A 16,133-nucleotide genomic window follows, 5' to 3' on the forward strand; every position below is an offset into this window, starting at 1 on the left:
AAGAGTTCAGGTGGGACAAATGTGAACATTAAAACTTGACGCACTGGTGCACTTAGCCACTTAGTCGGGTCCAGCTCTTTCTGACCCCATGGACTGCAGCCCACCAGGTTCCTCTGCCCGTAGATTTTTCAGGCAAGAAATACTAGAGCGGGTTGCCATTTCCTTCTCCAGGGGATCTTCCCAACCCAGGGATCAAACCCCTGTCTGTCTCCTGTGTCTCCTGCATTACAGGCAGATTCTTTACCCACTGATCCATCTGGGAAAACTTGACAGCTCGTGTTTAATGGATATTAAAAAACTACAAGCGAATCAAAACTTAGATTTCATAGCAATTATTACTTAGGATGAGGGTATGTGAAAAGATTGAGTTGATTTAAAGTCAATTGAATGAAAATTATTAAGTGAAAACATTCCAGATGTTACACAAATATGGCCAGAGTTATGTGAGTGGTACAGGAAAAGCAGGAAAGAAGGTGGCCTTTGGAGATGATCAAACCTGGATTTGGAGTCTGGAACTCATCTTTATCGGCAGCTGCAAGACCTCAGGCAAGTCACATGACCTCTAGGAATTGCCGTTTCTGGGCTCAGACGTCTCTGGATTCAAATCCCAGGCTGTGACTTTATGACCCTGGTGATCTTGGGTAAATTACTTAATGACATGCCACAGTTCCCTCATATCTGAAGTGGGGGAGATAACAGCATCCCTCTTATAGGATTATCGAGAAGATGAGTGCTCAGACAAAGCCTGACTTATGGAAGTCCTCAGTGACTATTAGCAAGCAGTACACATTTAGTAGAGCACCTCATCCTTGCCAAACATGTCATTTGGTAATCAGTATTATTTCCAATGGTTTATACTAATTCTACAAGGTAGGCATTATCATTTCCGTTACACATTCCAAGGGGCTTCCCTGGTGGCTCAGATGGTAAAGAATCTGTCTGCCATGTGGGAGACCCAGGTTCAATCCCTGGCTCGGAAGATTCCCTGGAGAAGGAAATGGCAACCTGATCCAGTATTCTTGCCTGGAGTATTCCATGGACAGAGGAGCCTGGCGGGTTACAGTCTATGGGGTCGCAAAGAGTCAGACATGGCTGAGCAACTAACACTTTCACATACATTCTAAAGAGAGGATGTGACCTACCTAAAGTCACACACTTACTAAGTACCAGGGCCATTATTCAAATCCCAAGTCAATGGTACATGCCCCTAATATGAACCTTGGGCTCAGACTCAGTCTCCCCACCTGTTCACATCATCTCCCCAGTCACCAAGGCAGATTCTGGTCTGGTGGTTCGAACAAATTGGACCATAGCCTGGTCCACTACTGGGGTCTACTGTTCAGCCCCTGTCATTTTCTCTGGGCGCTCCCAGCTCCTTCTGGGGTACCAGAGGACATATCCACATTCTGTGGTCCACGGATGATGTCTGAATCACTACGCTTTTGTGGGAAAAGAGGCATTTTAAACTTCTGCTCCACCCTTATGTTCTCTGGGAAGTCCCGTTACATACCTAGGTTTTCATTGCATGAAAGCACGTCCTCTCCCATGTCTCCCTGTTCCTCTCTGAGTCACAGTAAATAACACTGAATAGTATGGGGCCAGCTGGGCTGGCCTGGGCTGCACGCTGTGAATGATTTGCCCCTTTCAAGGCCCTTCTCGCATCAAGAATCCCTCCTGCAAGACCTGCCCACTTATAACCACCACCACCCTCTTCTTGCCTGGAAAGAAAGTCTTTAATAACAAATGGCCTTGGAAGTGTCAGGAGTGAATGCCTAGGGGACTGGTGTCCTAAGGTGACTGGAGCTTGGGTGATACTTATCTCAAGGAGGAGTAACTACTGGGATTTCAGGCTGTTGCAGGCTGGGGGGAGGTTTTCACTGATTAATTCATTCATTCCACAATCACTTATCACTTGACTACTTTGGCCTGGCACTTCTCTGAACCTTGGGGTACACATGTAAAACAACATTCAAGAATCCATCTGCATTTCTATTGCTCTCCTGATGCAGAAAGGGAAAAGGAGGGTGAGACAAACTGGGAGAGTGGCACTGACATATATACACTATGATGTGTAAAAGAGGTAGCTAGTGGGAAGCTGCTGTACAGCACAGGGAGCTCAGCCTGGAGCTCTGTGATGACCTAGAGGGCTGGGATTTGGTTTGGTGGGAGGGAGGTTCGAGAGGGAGGGGATATATACATACTTATGGCTGATTCACTTTGTTGTACAGCATAAACTAATGCAAGAGTGTAAAGTAATTATGAGCTTCCTCAGTAGCTCAGTGGTAAAGAACCCGCCTGCCAATGCAGAAGATGCAAGAGTCAAGCGTTTGATCCCTGGGTCGGGAAGATCCCCTGGAGGAGGAAATGGCAACTCACTCCAGTATTCTTGTCTGGGAAATCCCATGGAGAGAGGAGTCTGGCGGGCTACAGTCCGTGGGGTCACAAAGAGTCAGACATGACCGAGGGACTGAGCACACACACAAAGCAATTATACTCCAACAGCAACGATGAAAAGAGTCCTTGCTCCCATGACTACGCTCTGTTGGAGGAGACAGGCTATACACAAGGTGAATTAAAAAATTGATATTAATGCTCGAGAGTGAGGAATACCCCAGTGGGACTGAAGCAGGGACAGGGGTTTAAGTAAGGAAGTGCACACAGGGGAGGCTGACGTTTTAGTTAGGGGAGTAGGGAAGACCTCTATGAGAGGAGGTGTTAGAGAAAAGGCCTGAAGGAAGTGAGAGAGGCTCTTTGGTGGTGAGCATCCCAGGCAGATGGTGAAGCCCAAGGCACAGGTATGTTTCAAGAACATTCCAGAAACTGTGTGAATGGAGCAGAAGGAGGAAGTGGGGGAGGAATAGAGGATGAGGTCGGAAAGGCAGGGGAGCTGGATCCTACAGGTCTCTCACCTAGAGGAGAAGGAGAGTCCCAGAGGGTTTGGAGCAAAGAGACAGGACCTGATCTGATCTATATACCAGCAGCATCCCTCTGGCCACTGGGAGCAAGAGCTGAAGGAACAGGGCGGAGGCAGGGAGACCAGCGGGTTGGCTGTAGCCACAAACCATGGGAGCCTTTCTGGGTGCCCCCACGGCAGCCCCCAGACCCCGTCTGTCCCCTGGTGCTAGTCCTCCGGGCTGAGTAGAGGTGGAAAGACGGATGGCAGACCAGAGATTTCACACCGAGGATGATGGGATCAGCACAGCTTACAGGCTGGGGTGGGGGAGGGAGTGAGTTTGAAGATGCGCTCAAAGGCAGGCAGATCCACAGGGAAAAGAGAGGAAAGAGCAGGGACCATCTCGGTGACCATTCTGACCCATTTGGGATGACCAGAGGGGCCTCTTGCCGAGCCTGCCAGCATGTCTGCCCCTGGCTGGCCTCACCATCAACAGCAAGCACATTCCACAGCTGATGCTTGGCTTGTGGTCTGGCCTGGCCTTCTGGTTGGTTTCTTCTGCTCTGAAAGGCTTTTAAAATCAGAGTCTGGGTTCTCTTTAAGTTTGGGGCATGAATCACTGCTTCTGGGTCTGGAAAGGGGATGGAGGGACAGGACGCCCCACGACGCCAGGAGAGTTCTCTGTCTCTCTCTCTCAGGCCCGAGTGACACCAAGGCACACATATGTGACTGGCTTCCAGTCAAAACATGCCAAGTCAGACTGCCTTCCAAGCACCCAGCCAACATTTCCACCTGCCCCAAAGCCCCATAGGTTCAACACATCCAGAATCCACTCAACTTCCTGTTCCTTAAACGCCCTATTCCCATATTCTCTCCTCTTCCTTCCCTGGGTACCAAGGACGTTCAGTCTGCCCCTCACAGCTTCCTTTCTCCTCTCTCCTCTCTCCTCTCACCGCCTTTACACCAGCCTCTGGCTTCCTCCTGCCTGGGTTGTAGCCATCTCAGCAATCTCCTTGCTCCTACTTGTGGTCCTGTCTCGTTCAACCCATATCCGCCCCACAAGGGAACCTCTCAAAACAGATTAGAACATGCCTCTGTGTGTGTTAGTCACTCAGCCATGTCTGATTCTCTATGACCCCTTGGACTGTAGCCAGCCAGACTCCTCTGTTCATGGAATTCTCTCGGCAAAAATACTGAAATGGGTAGACATTCCCTTCTTCCCCTGGGGATCTTCCCAATCCAGAAATCGAACCTGGGTCTCCTGCATTGCAGGCAGATTCTTTACCATCTGAGCCACTAGGGAAGCCCAGAACATGCCTTTAACCTCCCCCCAAAACCTCCAATGGCTCCCATCTGCTACATCCAAACGCCTTAGTTGGCATTCAGTCCTCTCTCAGTGGCCTCAGCCCACGTTCCATTCTTGCAATTCCCTACAGCACACACCCCAGCACCCTGCTGACCAACATCAGGCCATTTTTCAGATACACTCTCTGCTCTTCCTACATTTACAAATCATCTCTTTTTCAACTCGCAAATCCCAGAGTCTTTGTAGCTCTCTTACAACTTTTATTACTTCCTCCTTTGTCTTAGTTATTTATCCAAAGATCTCTCTCCTATTAGGCCATAAACTGCTTGAAGGACAGGACTTATCTTTTATCCTCCCAAGAGCCTGGCAGAGCATCTAATACAAGCCACTGTGTTAGGACCTCTTGTGGGTGCATCTGCAAAGAAACCTAAGACATCTATCTTGCCCTTAAATATCTTTCCGTTGACTTGGATAGACAGTTCTTTCATTCAACACACATTATGTGAGCAGTACAATGTCTGGCGGTCTCCTCAGGTGGCTCAGTGGTAAAGAACTCGCCCGCCAAAGAAGGAGACGCAGAAGACTCAGGTTCGATACCTGGGTCAGGCAGACCCCAGAGAAGGAAATGGCAACCCATTCCAGTATTCTTGCCTGAGAAATTCCATGGACAGAGGAACTGGTGGGCTTCAGTCCATGGGGTCGCAAAGAGTCAGACACGACTGAAGCTACTGAGCATGCACACACTATGTCTGGCATTACAGGAGAGCTGAGGATACAGAGACTGATAAGAGATATGGTCCCTGCTCTAGTCCAGTGGGGGACACTGTTCAGACTATTATAATACTGTGTGGTGTCTGGGGGTATAACACCATGGGAAGAACAAGCATCTCAAGATTCACACCAGTGACTGATTCAAGGTCTGGCTGAGTCAGGTGCGGTTTTCAGGAGGAAGACCTGAAGACTAAGTGGGAGACAAGAGAAAGGAGGGGATCAGATCGGATATAGGGAGCAACATGAGTGAAGGACAGAGACAGCTGGTGTGTTTGAGAAACTAAGAAGCTCAGTTTAGTGGAGGTGCCACATGGTGCTGTGAGCGGGGAGTCCTGACTACAGGCAACTCAGGGTCTGGTGAGTTCTATTAAAGAGGCTAGACTCAACATAAAAGCAACAGGGAGCCATTGAAGGCCTTAAGCAGAGGAATTCACTACACACTCAGTTTGTGTTTTAGCTTCACTTCATCTGCTGTTGAGAAAGGTCTGGGTGGATGGGGGCAGGAGGGGAGATGACACCTGAGTTCGTGCTGGGGCCTCAGGCTGGTCCCAGGGGCTTCCTCCTCTGCTCTCCGGGCAAGCCTCCCCACTTTTTCCTGATAGAGCATCCATTCCCCACCCCACTTGGGCTTCTCTTTGCCAGTTCCAATCCTGAGTCAGGAGCTTCCTTTACCTGAATGCTCAGAATAGCTTCAGTGGGGCCCGGAATCACAGAGCCGGGGTGACCCTAATGGGCTTTGTCTAACCCTCTGCTGGACACCTCCCACCTTGCCAGTCCATCTGCACGTGAGCAGTTCTGACCAGGATCCTTAGCCAAATTGGTGACCCCATGGCGCCTCTTGGGCTTTTCTTTGGTCCTCTTGGGACCACACAGTGATCAATAGCTTATGGCCCTGTGCGGAACACAGACAGGGTCACTAATGAATAACCCTCCAACTACCAACCCCCATCCCAAATTCCACTTCGTGCCTCAGCCTCCCACAGTCTGTTTCCACGTTGTGTCTCCAGCCCAGCTTGGCCATGAATCCTGTGAAACTGCAGGTGGGGGAGGTGGGCTGGAAAACTGGGAGACAGGAGATCTGGTTACATCTCGCGGCACCACTGATTGTCGTGTGACCCTGAGCAAGTCATTGCCCTTCCCTTCTCTTCTGCTTGATTGGGGATTGGGTTTAGATGACACTGGTGGTCCTCAGGCTCAGCTGCCCATTAGAATTCCTGCAGAGCTTTAAAAAATGCCAACGCTGGGCTCTACCATAGAAAGTGATGGTGTGTTCTGGTGGGGCCCAGGCAAAGGTTCTGTTTTACACCATCATTCCCTTCTTCACCCAGGAACGAAGACCACTGGATCTGCTGATTGTCTGCAGACCAAGAGTGGGGGCTGAGGTGGGCATGTAAAAAAACCCAAGAAGTAACTCCTTATTTACAAGTGTTAGCCCAGCAGGACCACAGCAGTACCAATACCCTCAGCTGGTGGGAAGGCTAGATAGCACTGGTGGTAAAGGATCCACCTGCCAATGCAGGAGACATAAGAGACATGGGTTTGAGCCCTGGGCTGGGAAGATCCCCTGGATGAGGGCATGGCAACCCAATCCAGTATTCTTGCCTGGAGAATCCCATGGACAGAGGAACCTGGCGGGCTACAGTCCATGGGGTCGCAAAGAGTTGGGCACGACTGAAACGACATAGCATGCATGCATGTGGAAAGGCCAGTATTTCGAGTTTTAGTTTCTCGCATTCACCAAGGGGGCTACTCCAGAGCCCAGCATCAGACACTTGAAGGTCCCCCAGAAAGGCTCTCAAAGTGGTCTTGGGTTAGTAACTGGAAACAGAAGCATCTTCTGAATTCCATGGCTTAAAAATCATCCTACAGTCCTGGCTATGTGACTAAGGAGCTGCTCCAGGGATCCTCTGCATCTACGGACACCAGCACTTTGTACCAGCAGCCTGTGTGTGATCTGTACCTTTCTGCCCTCACTGTATTCCCTGAGGCAAAGGCTGGGCCTTATCTGATTTGGAATTTCCAGAACCTGGAGATGCCAGGGGTTTCGTGGCTGCTCAGTACATACTGGCCAAATGGACAAACCACTCAATTTTTTCATGTGTCAAGAGGGATCCTGTGCCTTCCTTGCCAAATCACAAGCCTGAGAGGAGAGAACTCTGTGAGAAGCGGCTCAGGTCCCACACTCAGAAGGGACCCCCTTGGTCTGAGGCTCTGCTGTGGCCATCTTGAAATTCTTAATAGTCTTTAAAAAAGGAGCCCTATATTTTCATTTTGCACTAGGCCCCACAGATTACGTAGCTGGTCCTGTGTATGTGGTAAGTGGTGGGAATAAACTCAGAGAAGAGCTCTGTCTACATACTATTTATGGGACTTAATGATTGCCAGCAACCACTGAATATAAGGGGCTAAGGCATCCAGGAAAAGAGCAGTTCCAGTGGATGGAGAGGAGATAGACATAGCTTTGTGGTCTTCTTCCTGGCAGCAGGAGAAAGTAGCAGTCTGAGGGCTTGGGGATGGGCAAGACAGGGTGAATGATGGAGACTGGAGACACCCTCAGCAGTCTATGGAGAATGATTTCAAGGATCTTGTCCTATCTGCCTGCCACAGATGTAGAAAATCTACTATTAGAACTTCATTCCTTTGGCTGAAGCAATGCTTTCTCCCTAAGGTCCTCTGATGAGTGTAGCAAATTAGGTTCCTAATCTCATCTTTGACCAGAAGATCTGCCCTGGAGTTTCTATGTGATCTTGGGGAAATCACTTAATTTAAAGAAAATATTTATTTATTTATCAGCACTGGGTCTTAGTGGTGGCATGTGGGATCTTTAGTTGCAGTGTGTGAACTCAGGTTTGGCGTGTGAACTCTTAGCTGAGACATGCGGGATCTAGTTTCCTGACCAGGGATCGAACCCAGGCCCCCTGCATTGGGAGCATGGAATCTTAGCCAGTGGACCACAGGGAAGTCCCAGAAAATCACTTACCTTTGAAAAGCCTCTCTCCCCTCTCTATCTAATGGACATACCTCTGACCTCAGCTAGTCTATTCTGACTGATAGAAAAAATATACGGGAGTGTTCTTTGTAGACTGTTGGGAGTTATATCCACTTGCTCATTTCATGATTTTTCCATGGCCTTCCTGAGGCCCAGTCTACAAAGAATCGAGTTCTAGAAATCTGCAGGGTCAGGATTCCTGGTAGCCTGACCCAGCTGGGTGATGCGGCTTGGGGAAGAAAGTTGTCAACCCCAGCTGCAGAGGCAGGAGCCCCTTCTCTCTGTGTCATCCTGTTTGGAATCCTAGAGCACATTGCTATAGCAACTTGCCTAACTCGCCCCACATGCCACGTGGAAAAACCTCTGCCTGCTCTAGAGTGGCATTACCAAACCACAGACTGGCTGCTTCTGTGTTACAGGATGAGGGCTCCCATCACACACATGGGTCTAGGTAGAAGGCATCTGACCAGTGATGGAGTAGTGAGCTAAGGGGTTGGACTATGCCAGGAAGGTCCCTCGCCTCAACTATTTGGTCTCACTTATTTCAGATCCTGGTACCTGAAATTCCATCATTAGCCCCTTGTTCCTTTGGCTCAAGCACAAACCAGTTAAAATGCAAATCCCTTTGGGTAGGATCCATGAAGCTGTCACCATTCATTAGCGCTGTTCAGCATGAATTAAATCATTGGGCCTGGAGCTCAGAGCAGGTTTTGATTAGGGGAAGCAGAGGCGGGGAAGGGAGGAGAGGCATGCCCAGCCGGACCCTGAGGGTGGGCTGGAAGGGAGTCAGAGTGGTCCAGAGTATTGGGTCTTGGGGGCAGATGGTAGAGCCCTACTTGGCCCTGAGTGAGGGAGAGAGGCTCTCATATTACAAGACACGGAATGAGGACCACTTCTCACCAAGCCAACATCCTGACTGAGAAACCACTGTCTAGCTGAGTCTGAAGGAGGGAGTGGCCTCCCTGGGCCAGCGCCCCTGTGAGGGTGGCCACTGTATACAGACCTCACTTTCCCTGAGGACAGCTTCTTCCAGGAAGAGCATCTTATTCATCTTTCTGTGCCCTCCGGGCCCACTTCCTGAAGAGACATGAGTTAGTTAGTGTTAGTAGCTCAGTAGTGTCTGATTCTTTGCAACCCCATGGACTGTAGCTCACCAGGTTCCTCAGCCCATGGAATTTTTCAGGCAAGAATACTGGTTGCCATTTCCTTCTCCAGGGGATATTCCCAACCCAGGGACTGACCCAGGTCTCCTGCATTGCAGGCAGATTCTTTACCATCTAAGACACCAGGGAAGAGGCATTATGCATGGATTAAAGGCAAACACCAAACACCACCTCTTATTCAATCAGCATGACCCCAGATGAGCTATTTAATATCTCATGTGTAACCTGGTGATTGTAGCCACAGCAAGGGCTAGCTGAGATGTGAGAAAGTGCTTGACACAGTGCCTGGTATTGATCAAATGAATGATGGGAAGGGTGATCCATGAACTGCTACTGTTTGCTGATGCAGTACTGGGTGCCAGATGCTGTACCAAAGACTTGATACGAATGAACCATAGATCATCTAAAGGACATATCAGCCTGTGAAGTTGTTATTCTACCCATTTTACACATGAGGATTGAGTCTCAGAGGGGCTTATCCAGGGTCACCCAAGCAGAAAGGATTTGAACTCAGTTGGATTCCCAGGTCATACATATGCTAATCATTACTCCTGCTCAGTAAGTGTGCAGGTGACAAAGGAAATGAGGGGCAGAGGTGGGGGTGGGGTGGGAGGGGGGCATGTTTGACCACACTGGCTTTTTCCTCCAGGTAGGATTTTATTCATCTTGTGAAGACTGTAAGTACACACTATGAAGACACTTCATGAAATTTTGAGGGGAGCTTATTTATTTTTGGTTTACAAGATGACCAACTGCAGTCCCCTTCCCTTCTCCCCTCGCAGGTAACATTTTGGACTTTCACCTGGCGGGCTGGGGACAGTCCCGCCTAGACCACAGCTCCCCAGAGCAAGCACTTCACACTGAGGGCATGTGGGTGACTTCGGAGCTCACAATTATTTCAGGGAAAGTAGTTTCAAATGGCTGTGAATTCCTGATGGTAGCCCACAGTTTGGTGGTGGTCGGGCAGCATCATTAAGCTATGAGGACAGCAGAGACACCGTTTTGGAGATGGGTTGGTGCATGTTTCAAGCTTGCTTCATAGCTGACCCTCCCTGAGTCAGCCAAAGGCTGTCACTGCCTGGGGAGGACTATGATGGATCCTTTCTCTTTGTAGCTGTGATAGAACACTGTATGGCGGGTCTGGAAGCTAGAGTGAGACAGTGATCTCCAAAGTCAGGCATTAAGAAGAGCAAAGAGGGCTTTTGGAATTTTCAAAAGTCCCTTCTTTATATCAAGAGCCAGGCCAGCCCAGCCCAGAGCATAGTTCTGTCCTAAGCAGTGAATGGAGAGGATGGAAGGGAAGTTCCCTGTTGCTAGAGGAAGCAATCACTACAGGAGGGAGAGGAAGAGGGTCACAGAGGGCAAAACAAAGGTGAGTTGCTGTCTGAGTTCCTCAGGGGCCCATGGCCCTGTGTGGGTGGGATAGGAACAATGAGGATGGTGAGGAGACAGGCTTCCCATCTGTGGGGGGAGCACTACAGGGTGAATAAGAAGAAAGAGGGTCATATTCCACTTTCATCTCCTTAGGGACCTCAGGGTCTGCCTGTGGAAGGGTGCTGAAGCTGCTTGGCTGATGGCAGCTGAGAGACTTGGCTGACAAGCTCCCAGTAGGGAGGGCATTGGCAAGGCAAAGGGACAAACCTTGTCTCCTTTCCCTCTTCCCAAGGGCTTGGATCATTTTAGTCTTTGCACACCCGTGGTGCCCAGTACTGTGCATTTTCCATACAAGGTTTTTCTGCTGAGTAAGGTCCCCCCAACAAGGGCCATCTATGTCGGATGGTTCTTCTCTCCAACAACACAAAACCCTCTTGCCAGGATCACATTGACTTCAAAACAGCCTCAATGGCAACCCCTCTCCCCCAGGTTTCCATTATGATCAAGACTTTGGGCGAGGCCTTTGGGGAAAGGGGTTAGGGAAGTTCAGGTTTATTTAGGGCCCTGCCATGTATGTTTCCACTGAGCTTCCAGTATCCCAGCACTTCCTCTAGACTTCTCTTATGGATTTGAGTTTGAAAGTTACAACTCTGCATCCTCAAATCCCTTATTCAATGGCTGGTACCTTGAGCAATGATGATGATGATGCTGGAGAAGAAAGACAAACTCCTAGATGCTCAATATGTGCCTGGAACTTTTCAAGTACTTAATATACATTATACATCTTTGGATACTCTTTAAGTTCTATTATTAATATTATCATCCCCATTTTGCAGGTGAGAAAACTGAGGCACAGGGCTGGTTAGTAACTTGCCAAGGAAACAGAATCCCAATTATCAGAGGTCAGACCCATTCCAGGCAGTGAAAAGCCAGGACCTTCAGCCCCACACTGTGTCTGGTCTCCCTGTGTATCATCTGTCAGGTAACAAGTGCTCAGTAATGGCTAAGGTTTTTAAATTTTTTTTCTGCTTCCAAACTGGGAGGAATTAACTTTTATTTTATTTTTTAAATTTTTGTCAAAGTATAGTTGATTTACAATGTTGTGTCTAATTTCTTGTATAGCAAAATGACGCATTCGTATATTCTCTTTCATAATCGTCAGATGGGTCATGATAGGGAAGTTCTGTTCAGTGGATCTGCTCTCTCAGAATGTCAGCTGTAGATGTCTTTGGACTTGTCTACTTTTTTTCTGGCTTTCTTGATAGTTTTGCCCGCTTCATCACCCTGCCCAGCCTGCAGCAGAAGCTCTGGAAAGATCAAGGCTCTGAACTCATAATGGCTTCAGTGAGGACTTCCATCCCCCTACCACCCACCCCAACTTGGCCTTTGACAAGGTTCCTGCCCAGCCACACTGTGCCATCACCAGTGGGCAAGCTGCCTAGTAACCCTCACATTGAATCCATGTGATGCACAGATCGGAGAAGGCAATGGCACCCCACTCCAGTACTCTTGCCTGGGAAACCCCATGGACGGAGAAGCCTGGTAGGCTGCAGCCCATGGGGTCATGAAGAGTCGGACACGACTGAGCGACTTCACTTTCACTTTTCACTTTCATGCACTGGAGGAGGAAATGGCAACCCACTCCAGTATTCTTGCCTGGAGAATCCCACGGATGGAGGAGCCTGGTGGGCTGCCGTCTATGGGGTCGCACAGAGTCAGACACGACTGACGCGACTTAGCAGCAGTAGCAGCAGATGCACAGATGGGAGATCAACATCAATTCTGTTCTGGAGCTGTGAGGATGTACCCAGTGATCTCTGTGACCCTTCTAATCTTCAGAGTCCCCCATGGACCACAGTCATCTTGGTGGTTTTCAAATACTCACCTTTTGTTTCTTCAACTACTATAGTTCCAGGAAATGACACTCTAATGTACAAACAGGCCCACTTGAAGGTCTATCAACACTCTACACATTCCTTCAAGGCCAAGTCCAAATGCTATCTCCTCTTCCAGGAAGCCTCCCTTGCTTATTCAAGCAGAACTGAACTTCCACTGTTTGAACTGCAGCCCTTAGCTTCTCTGTGCCATTCACTCCCCAGTGCATCTATTTAGCTTTCCCTGGTCTCACCTTGTTCTCAGCTACAGGCAGGGCCCAGACTGCATACATGCTTGGGCCCCACCCCCAGCTCCTTGCAAGCAGATGTCGTTCCAACATTGATTGATGTGTTTAATGAATCCCATATTTCAAGAACCCAGACTGACCAGACATAACTCAGGAGTGGTTTTCTCCATATAAAGGGAGTTCTGAGTCACAAATCCTGTCCCTGTCCTTCACCCTACTCCCTTACCCACCCCCCGTTCATCCTTGCTTTATCATTATCATTATCAACCATTGATTCAACCCTACTATTCACCAAGTCCTATATTAACAACTTTTCTTACGGTGCCAGCCTCACTTAATCATGCCAACCACTCAGAATTTCCATCTCCATTCACAGAGGAGGAAACCTGTTGCCCCTAAGGTGGGCAGCAGAGCCAGATGGGAAGCCAAGACTGATTTCAAAGCCTTTGCCTCTAGTTTCCTGAAGTTTCTAGCCTATAAAGCAGCTGTGTGTGGGCTCAACTGCTCAGTCATGTTCAACTCTTTGGAACCCCATGGACTGTAGCCCACCAGGCTCCTCTGTCCATGGGATTCTCCAGGCAAAAATACAGGAGTGGGTTACCATTTCATACTCCAGGGGATCTTCCCAACCCAGGGACTGAAACCGCATCTCCTCCATCTCCTGCATTGCAGGTGGATTCTTCACCACTGTACCACCTGAGCAGCCCCATAAAACGTCTACTTCAACTCACGTTCTGATGGGGCCACATATCTGGGATCACACAGGAGTACATTCCCTTTTCCTGTGGCTGGATCTGCTAGTGACTTGAAGACAGTTGCTAGAGTTCCCCTCTTGCCTAAATGACCTAGAGAGGGCTTCACCTCTGCTTCCATCAGCTGGTTTCTAGATATATGCTCACCTGGCTCCAGCTCTTCCCCTGCTGTCCCCAACTCTCCCTCCTCCCCAGCTTAAAGCATCTGTTTGTTTTCAGCTGTGACTCTAGGATCTGAACTGCACCCCACCAGCAGAGGCCCTTTCAACTACAGAAGCTCCACTGTAGACGGCCACAGGGTGTACGTGTTTCCAGTGGTATCCCGGGACGGGGGTGAAGTTCCTTGGGCTGGGGGCTCCATCTGTGCTCTTTGAGGGCGCCTCTCCCCCTGCCATCGCAACTGACTTCCACTACTAGCCCATTCCAGATCTGGAGCCCAAGCAGAAGAGGAGACAAGGCCCAGAGGCCAGTCCCCGAGGCGCTGGTCCCCGCCAGAGCACTGGGCCACGCCAAGGAGGGGTCCTGCAAGCTTTCAGGATTTGTAGAACAGCGCCTCTGTCTGCCGCCCCGGAGTGGCGGGTCGCACCAGGATGTCAGGTGTGGGGACTCCCCGGCCCGGTGCCCTGGTGCGGACAGCCCAGGGTGGCCTCTCGCTCCGAGCCGCTCGCCCCGCCGGCCCGGGGTCCCTGCCGCGCCCGGACACCTGGAGCGCATTAGACTTCGGCGCACGTCTCGGCGACCGCGGAGTCCCCAGCTTTATTGAATGAGCGCACAATTCTGAGCGCGGGTTGGCGGGCGACGGCCCGTCCCTACTTCGAGGGTCAGGTAACGTTTTCGGGGGGCCCTGGACTGCCGAGCGGCGCCCCGCCGCCTTTGGCTCGGCCCTCGACAGCTCGCCACAGCCTGGGCGCCGACCGCCCCAAGGCTTCGCTCCGTCCAGGCCCGAGGGACTCTGGGCGGCTTTCTGCTCCAGGTCTCCCCCAGCACTCTCCTTCCCCTGGACCGCCGCACCCAGCTCCCGGCTCTTAGGGATGCTGCCTCCGCGAGCCTCGGCGCTCGCGGGACCCCGAGTGCCCCCCGTGGCGGCGCGGGAAGCTCGGTGGGGCCCTTGGAGAAAAGCAGGGCGCCCGGAGGGGCCACCGGCCCTCAGCGCTTTTCAACTCTAGCCTCTTCAACTCTTCCCAAACACTCCAAAGTCCCGGGTCCAGGCCGCCTCGGCGCGCCTCCCTCCTGTGTAGAACTTGGCGAGCCGCTTAACTGCAGCCACTTCCCGGGGGACCCACGTCCCCAAAAGCCGCGGAGGTCGGCCCCTGGGAGCGCACCGCGACGGGCTCCTGGCCGCCGGACCCCAGGCCTCTGTGGGTCAGGGAGGGGCTCCCGCGGGCCAGGGCTGGGGGTTAAGAGGGGGACGTACCTGGCCACAGGCTGAGGGCCCAGGCCACCAGGAGGCCCCTGGGCAGGTCCATGGCCCGCGGCGTGGCGGCGTGGCCCGGTGTGGAGCGGCGGCGGGGGGCGGCGAGCCAGAGCGGCAGCCTCCTCTGCGCGGCGCCCCGAGCCTGCACTGCGCGCGGCGCCCGGTTCCCTGACAGCCGCGGCTCCTTCAGAGGAAGTGGGAGGGCTCGAGCGGCGGGGAGGGGCGCCGGGACACCGCGGGGCTCTGGCTGCGGTCCAGTCTCGGCCCCTCTGCCACCTGGGCAGGCGGCCGGCTGCGGCCTCGACGCGTCTCCAGATTTCTCCTTCTGCCCCCACCCCACTCCTGCCGTAGGAGAAAATTCCAGAGAACCACTCCTGGGAACCACCTCGTCAGTGCCGTGCCTCCCTCCACACCACCACCGCCACCGAATTCAGAGTCTGTTCAGAAAAAGTGACTTACAGCCCCACGTCCCAGAGGAAGGAGATTCAGAAAGCTCAGAGGGATACCTCAGGTGACCTAGGGCCATGACTGGGTCTCTCTTGGCCCAGAGGAGTGGATGTCCCCACAATGTCCATTCTGAGACAGCTCCCTGCTCTCCTGCACCCTGGACCTTGGAATGCAAAGCCACGGTTCTTCTCCTGACCCTGGAATAAATGCAGATCCCCCCTCTACCTCCGCGGTGTCCTCCCCGCACTCCTGAGACATTCCAAAGCATCCAAGAGGACCCTATGCCCACTGTTAGGGCAATAGCGAAGCTCTTCTTTGAAACCCAGCTAACTTCCTTCCCAGTGCTTCTAACAGTTAAATTCAATGCACATTGAATTTATGTGTATTGACAGTTAAATTCAATGCACATTTTTTGCACAAGTTTTAAATCAGGCCCTGGACCACAACCGGTGGGTGTGGAGGCTGGCCTTTCTAGAAAAGGAGACAGCTGAGGCAGAGGGTAGGATGGCCAGTGTGGTGAAAACTAGAGTAGAAGTCCCACCTCACTTTCTCAGGAAAACCTTCCCTCAACCCCCTCTCCAGCCCCTATCCTCAGCAGGACAGTCCCCAGATACATGCTCATTCTCCCTCACTCATATTTTTTTCATTGTACTTAGTAGAAAAACTTGACATTAATTAGTGCAATTGTTTGATTAACTCTGCTCTCCTTGCCCAGACTGAAAACATCACTGGGGTAGAAATCTCTGGGTCACATTGAGCACTTAGCCCCCAGCACCCCAGGAACATAGTAAGTGGATGGATGGATGGATGAATGGATGGGTGGATGATGGTAAGTGGGTGCACAGAGCGGGGATTCTGACTGAGAGAGATCAGAAGGTTTCCCAGAGGAGGTGACATTTAGG

At 51.2% G+C, this 16,133-nt stretch overlaps 1 protein-coding gene across 2 annotated transcripts in view; it reads right to left on the reverse strand.

Annotated features, from left to right (window-relative positions):
• ITGA11 (integrin subunit alpha 11) overlaps nt 1-14,925 on the reverse strand; it is a 134,500-nt gene extending 119,575 nt beyond the window's left edge. Inside the window, exon 1 of one of the 2 annotated variants that reach the window (XM_081511891.1) lies at nt 14,785-14,925. In XM_081511891.1, the coding sequence (XP_081368017.1) occupies nt 14,785-14,836 (52 nt within the window). In that variant the 5' untranslated portion in view covers nt 14,837-14,925. The remainder of the gene's footprint in view (nt 1-14,784) is intronic. The other variant, XM_081511889.1, reaches the window with a different exon arrangement.
• Nucleotides 14,926-16,133: the final 1,208 nt, after the last annotated feature.

The sequence above is a fragment of the Giraffa tippelskirchi genome, chromosome 7 (assembly GCF_054371585.1).
Source record: "Giraffa tippelskirchi isolate mGirTip1 chromosome 7, T2T-mGirTip1v1.2.pri, whole genome shotgun sequence".
Classification (NCBI taxonomy): domain Eukaryota; kingdom Metazoa; phylum Chordata; class Mammalia; order Artiodactyla; family Giraffidae; genus Giraffa; species Giraffa tippelskirchi.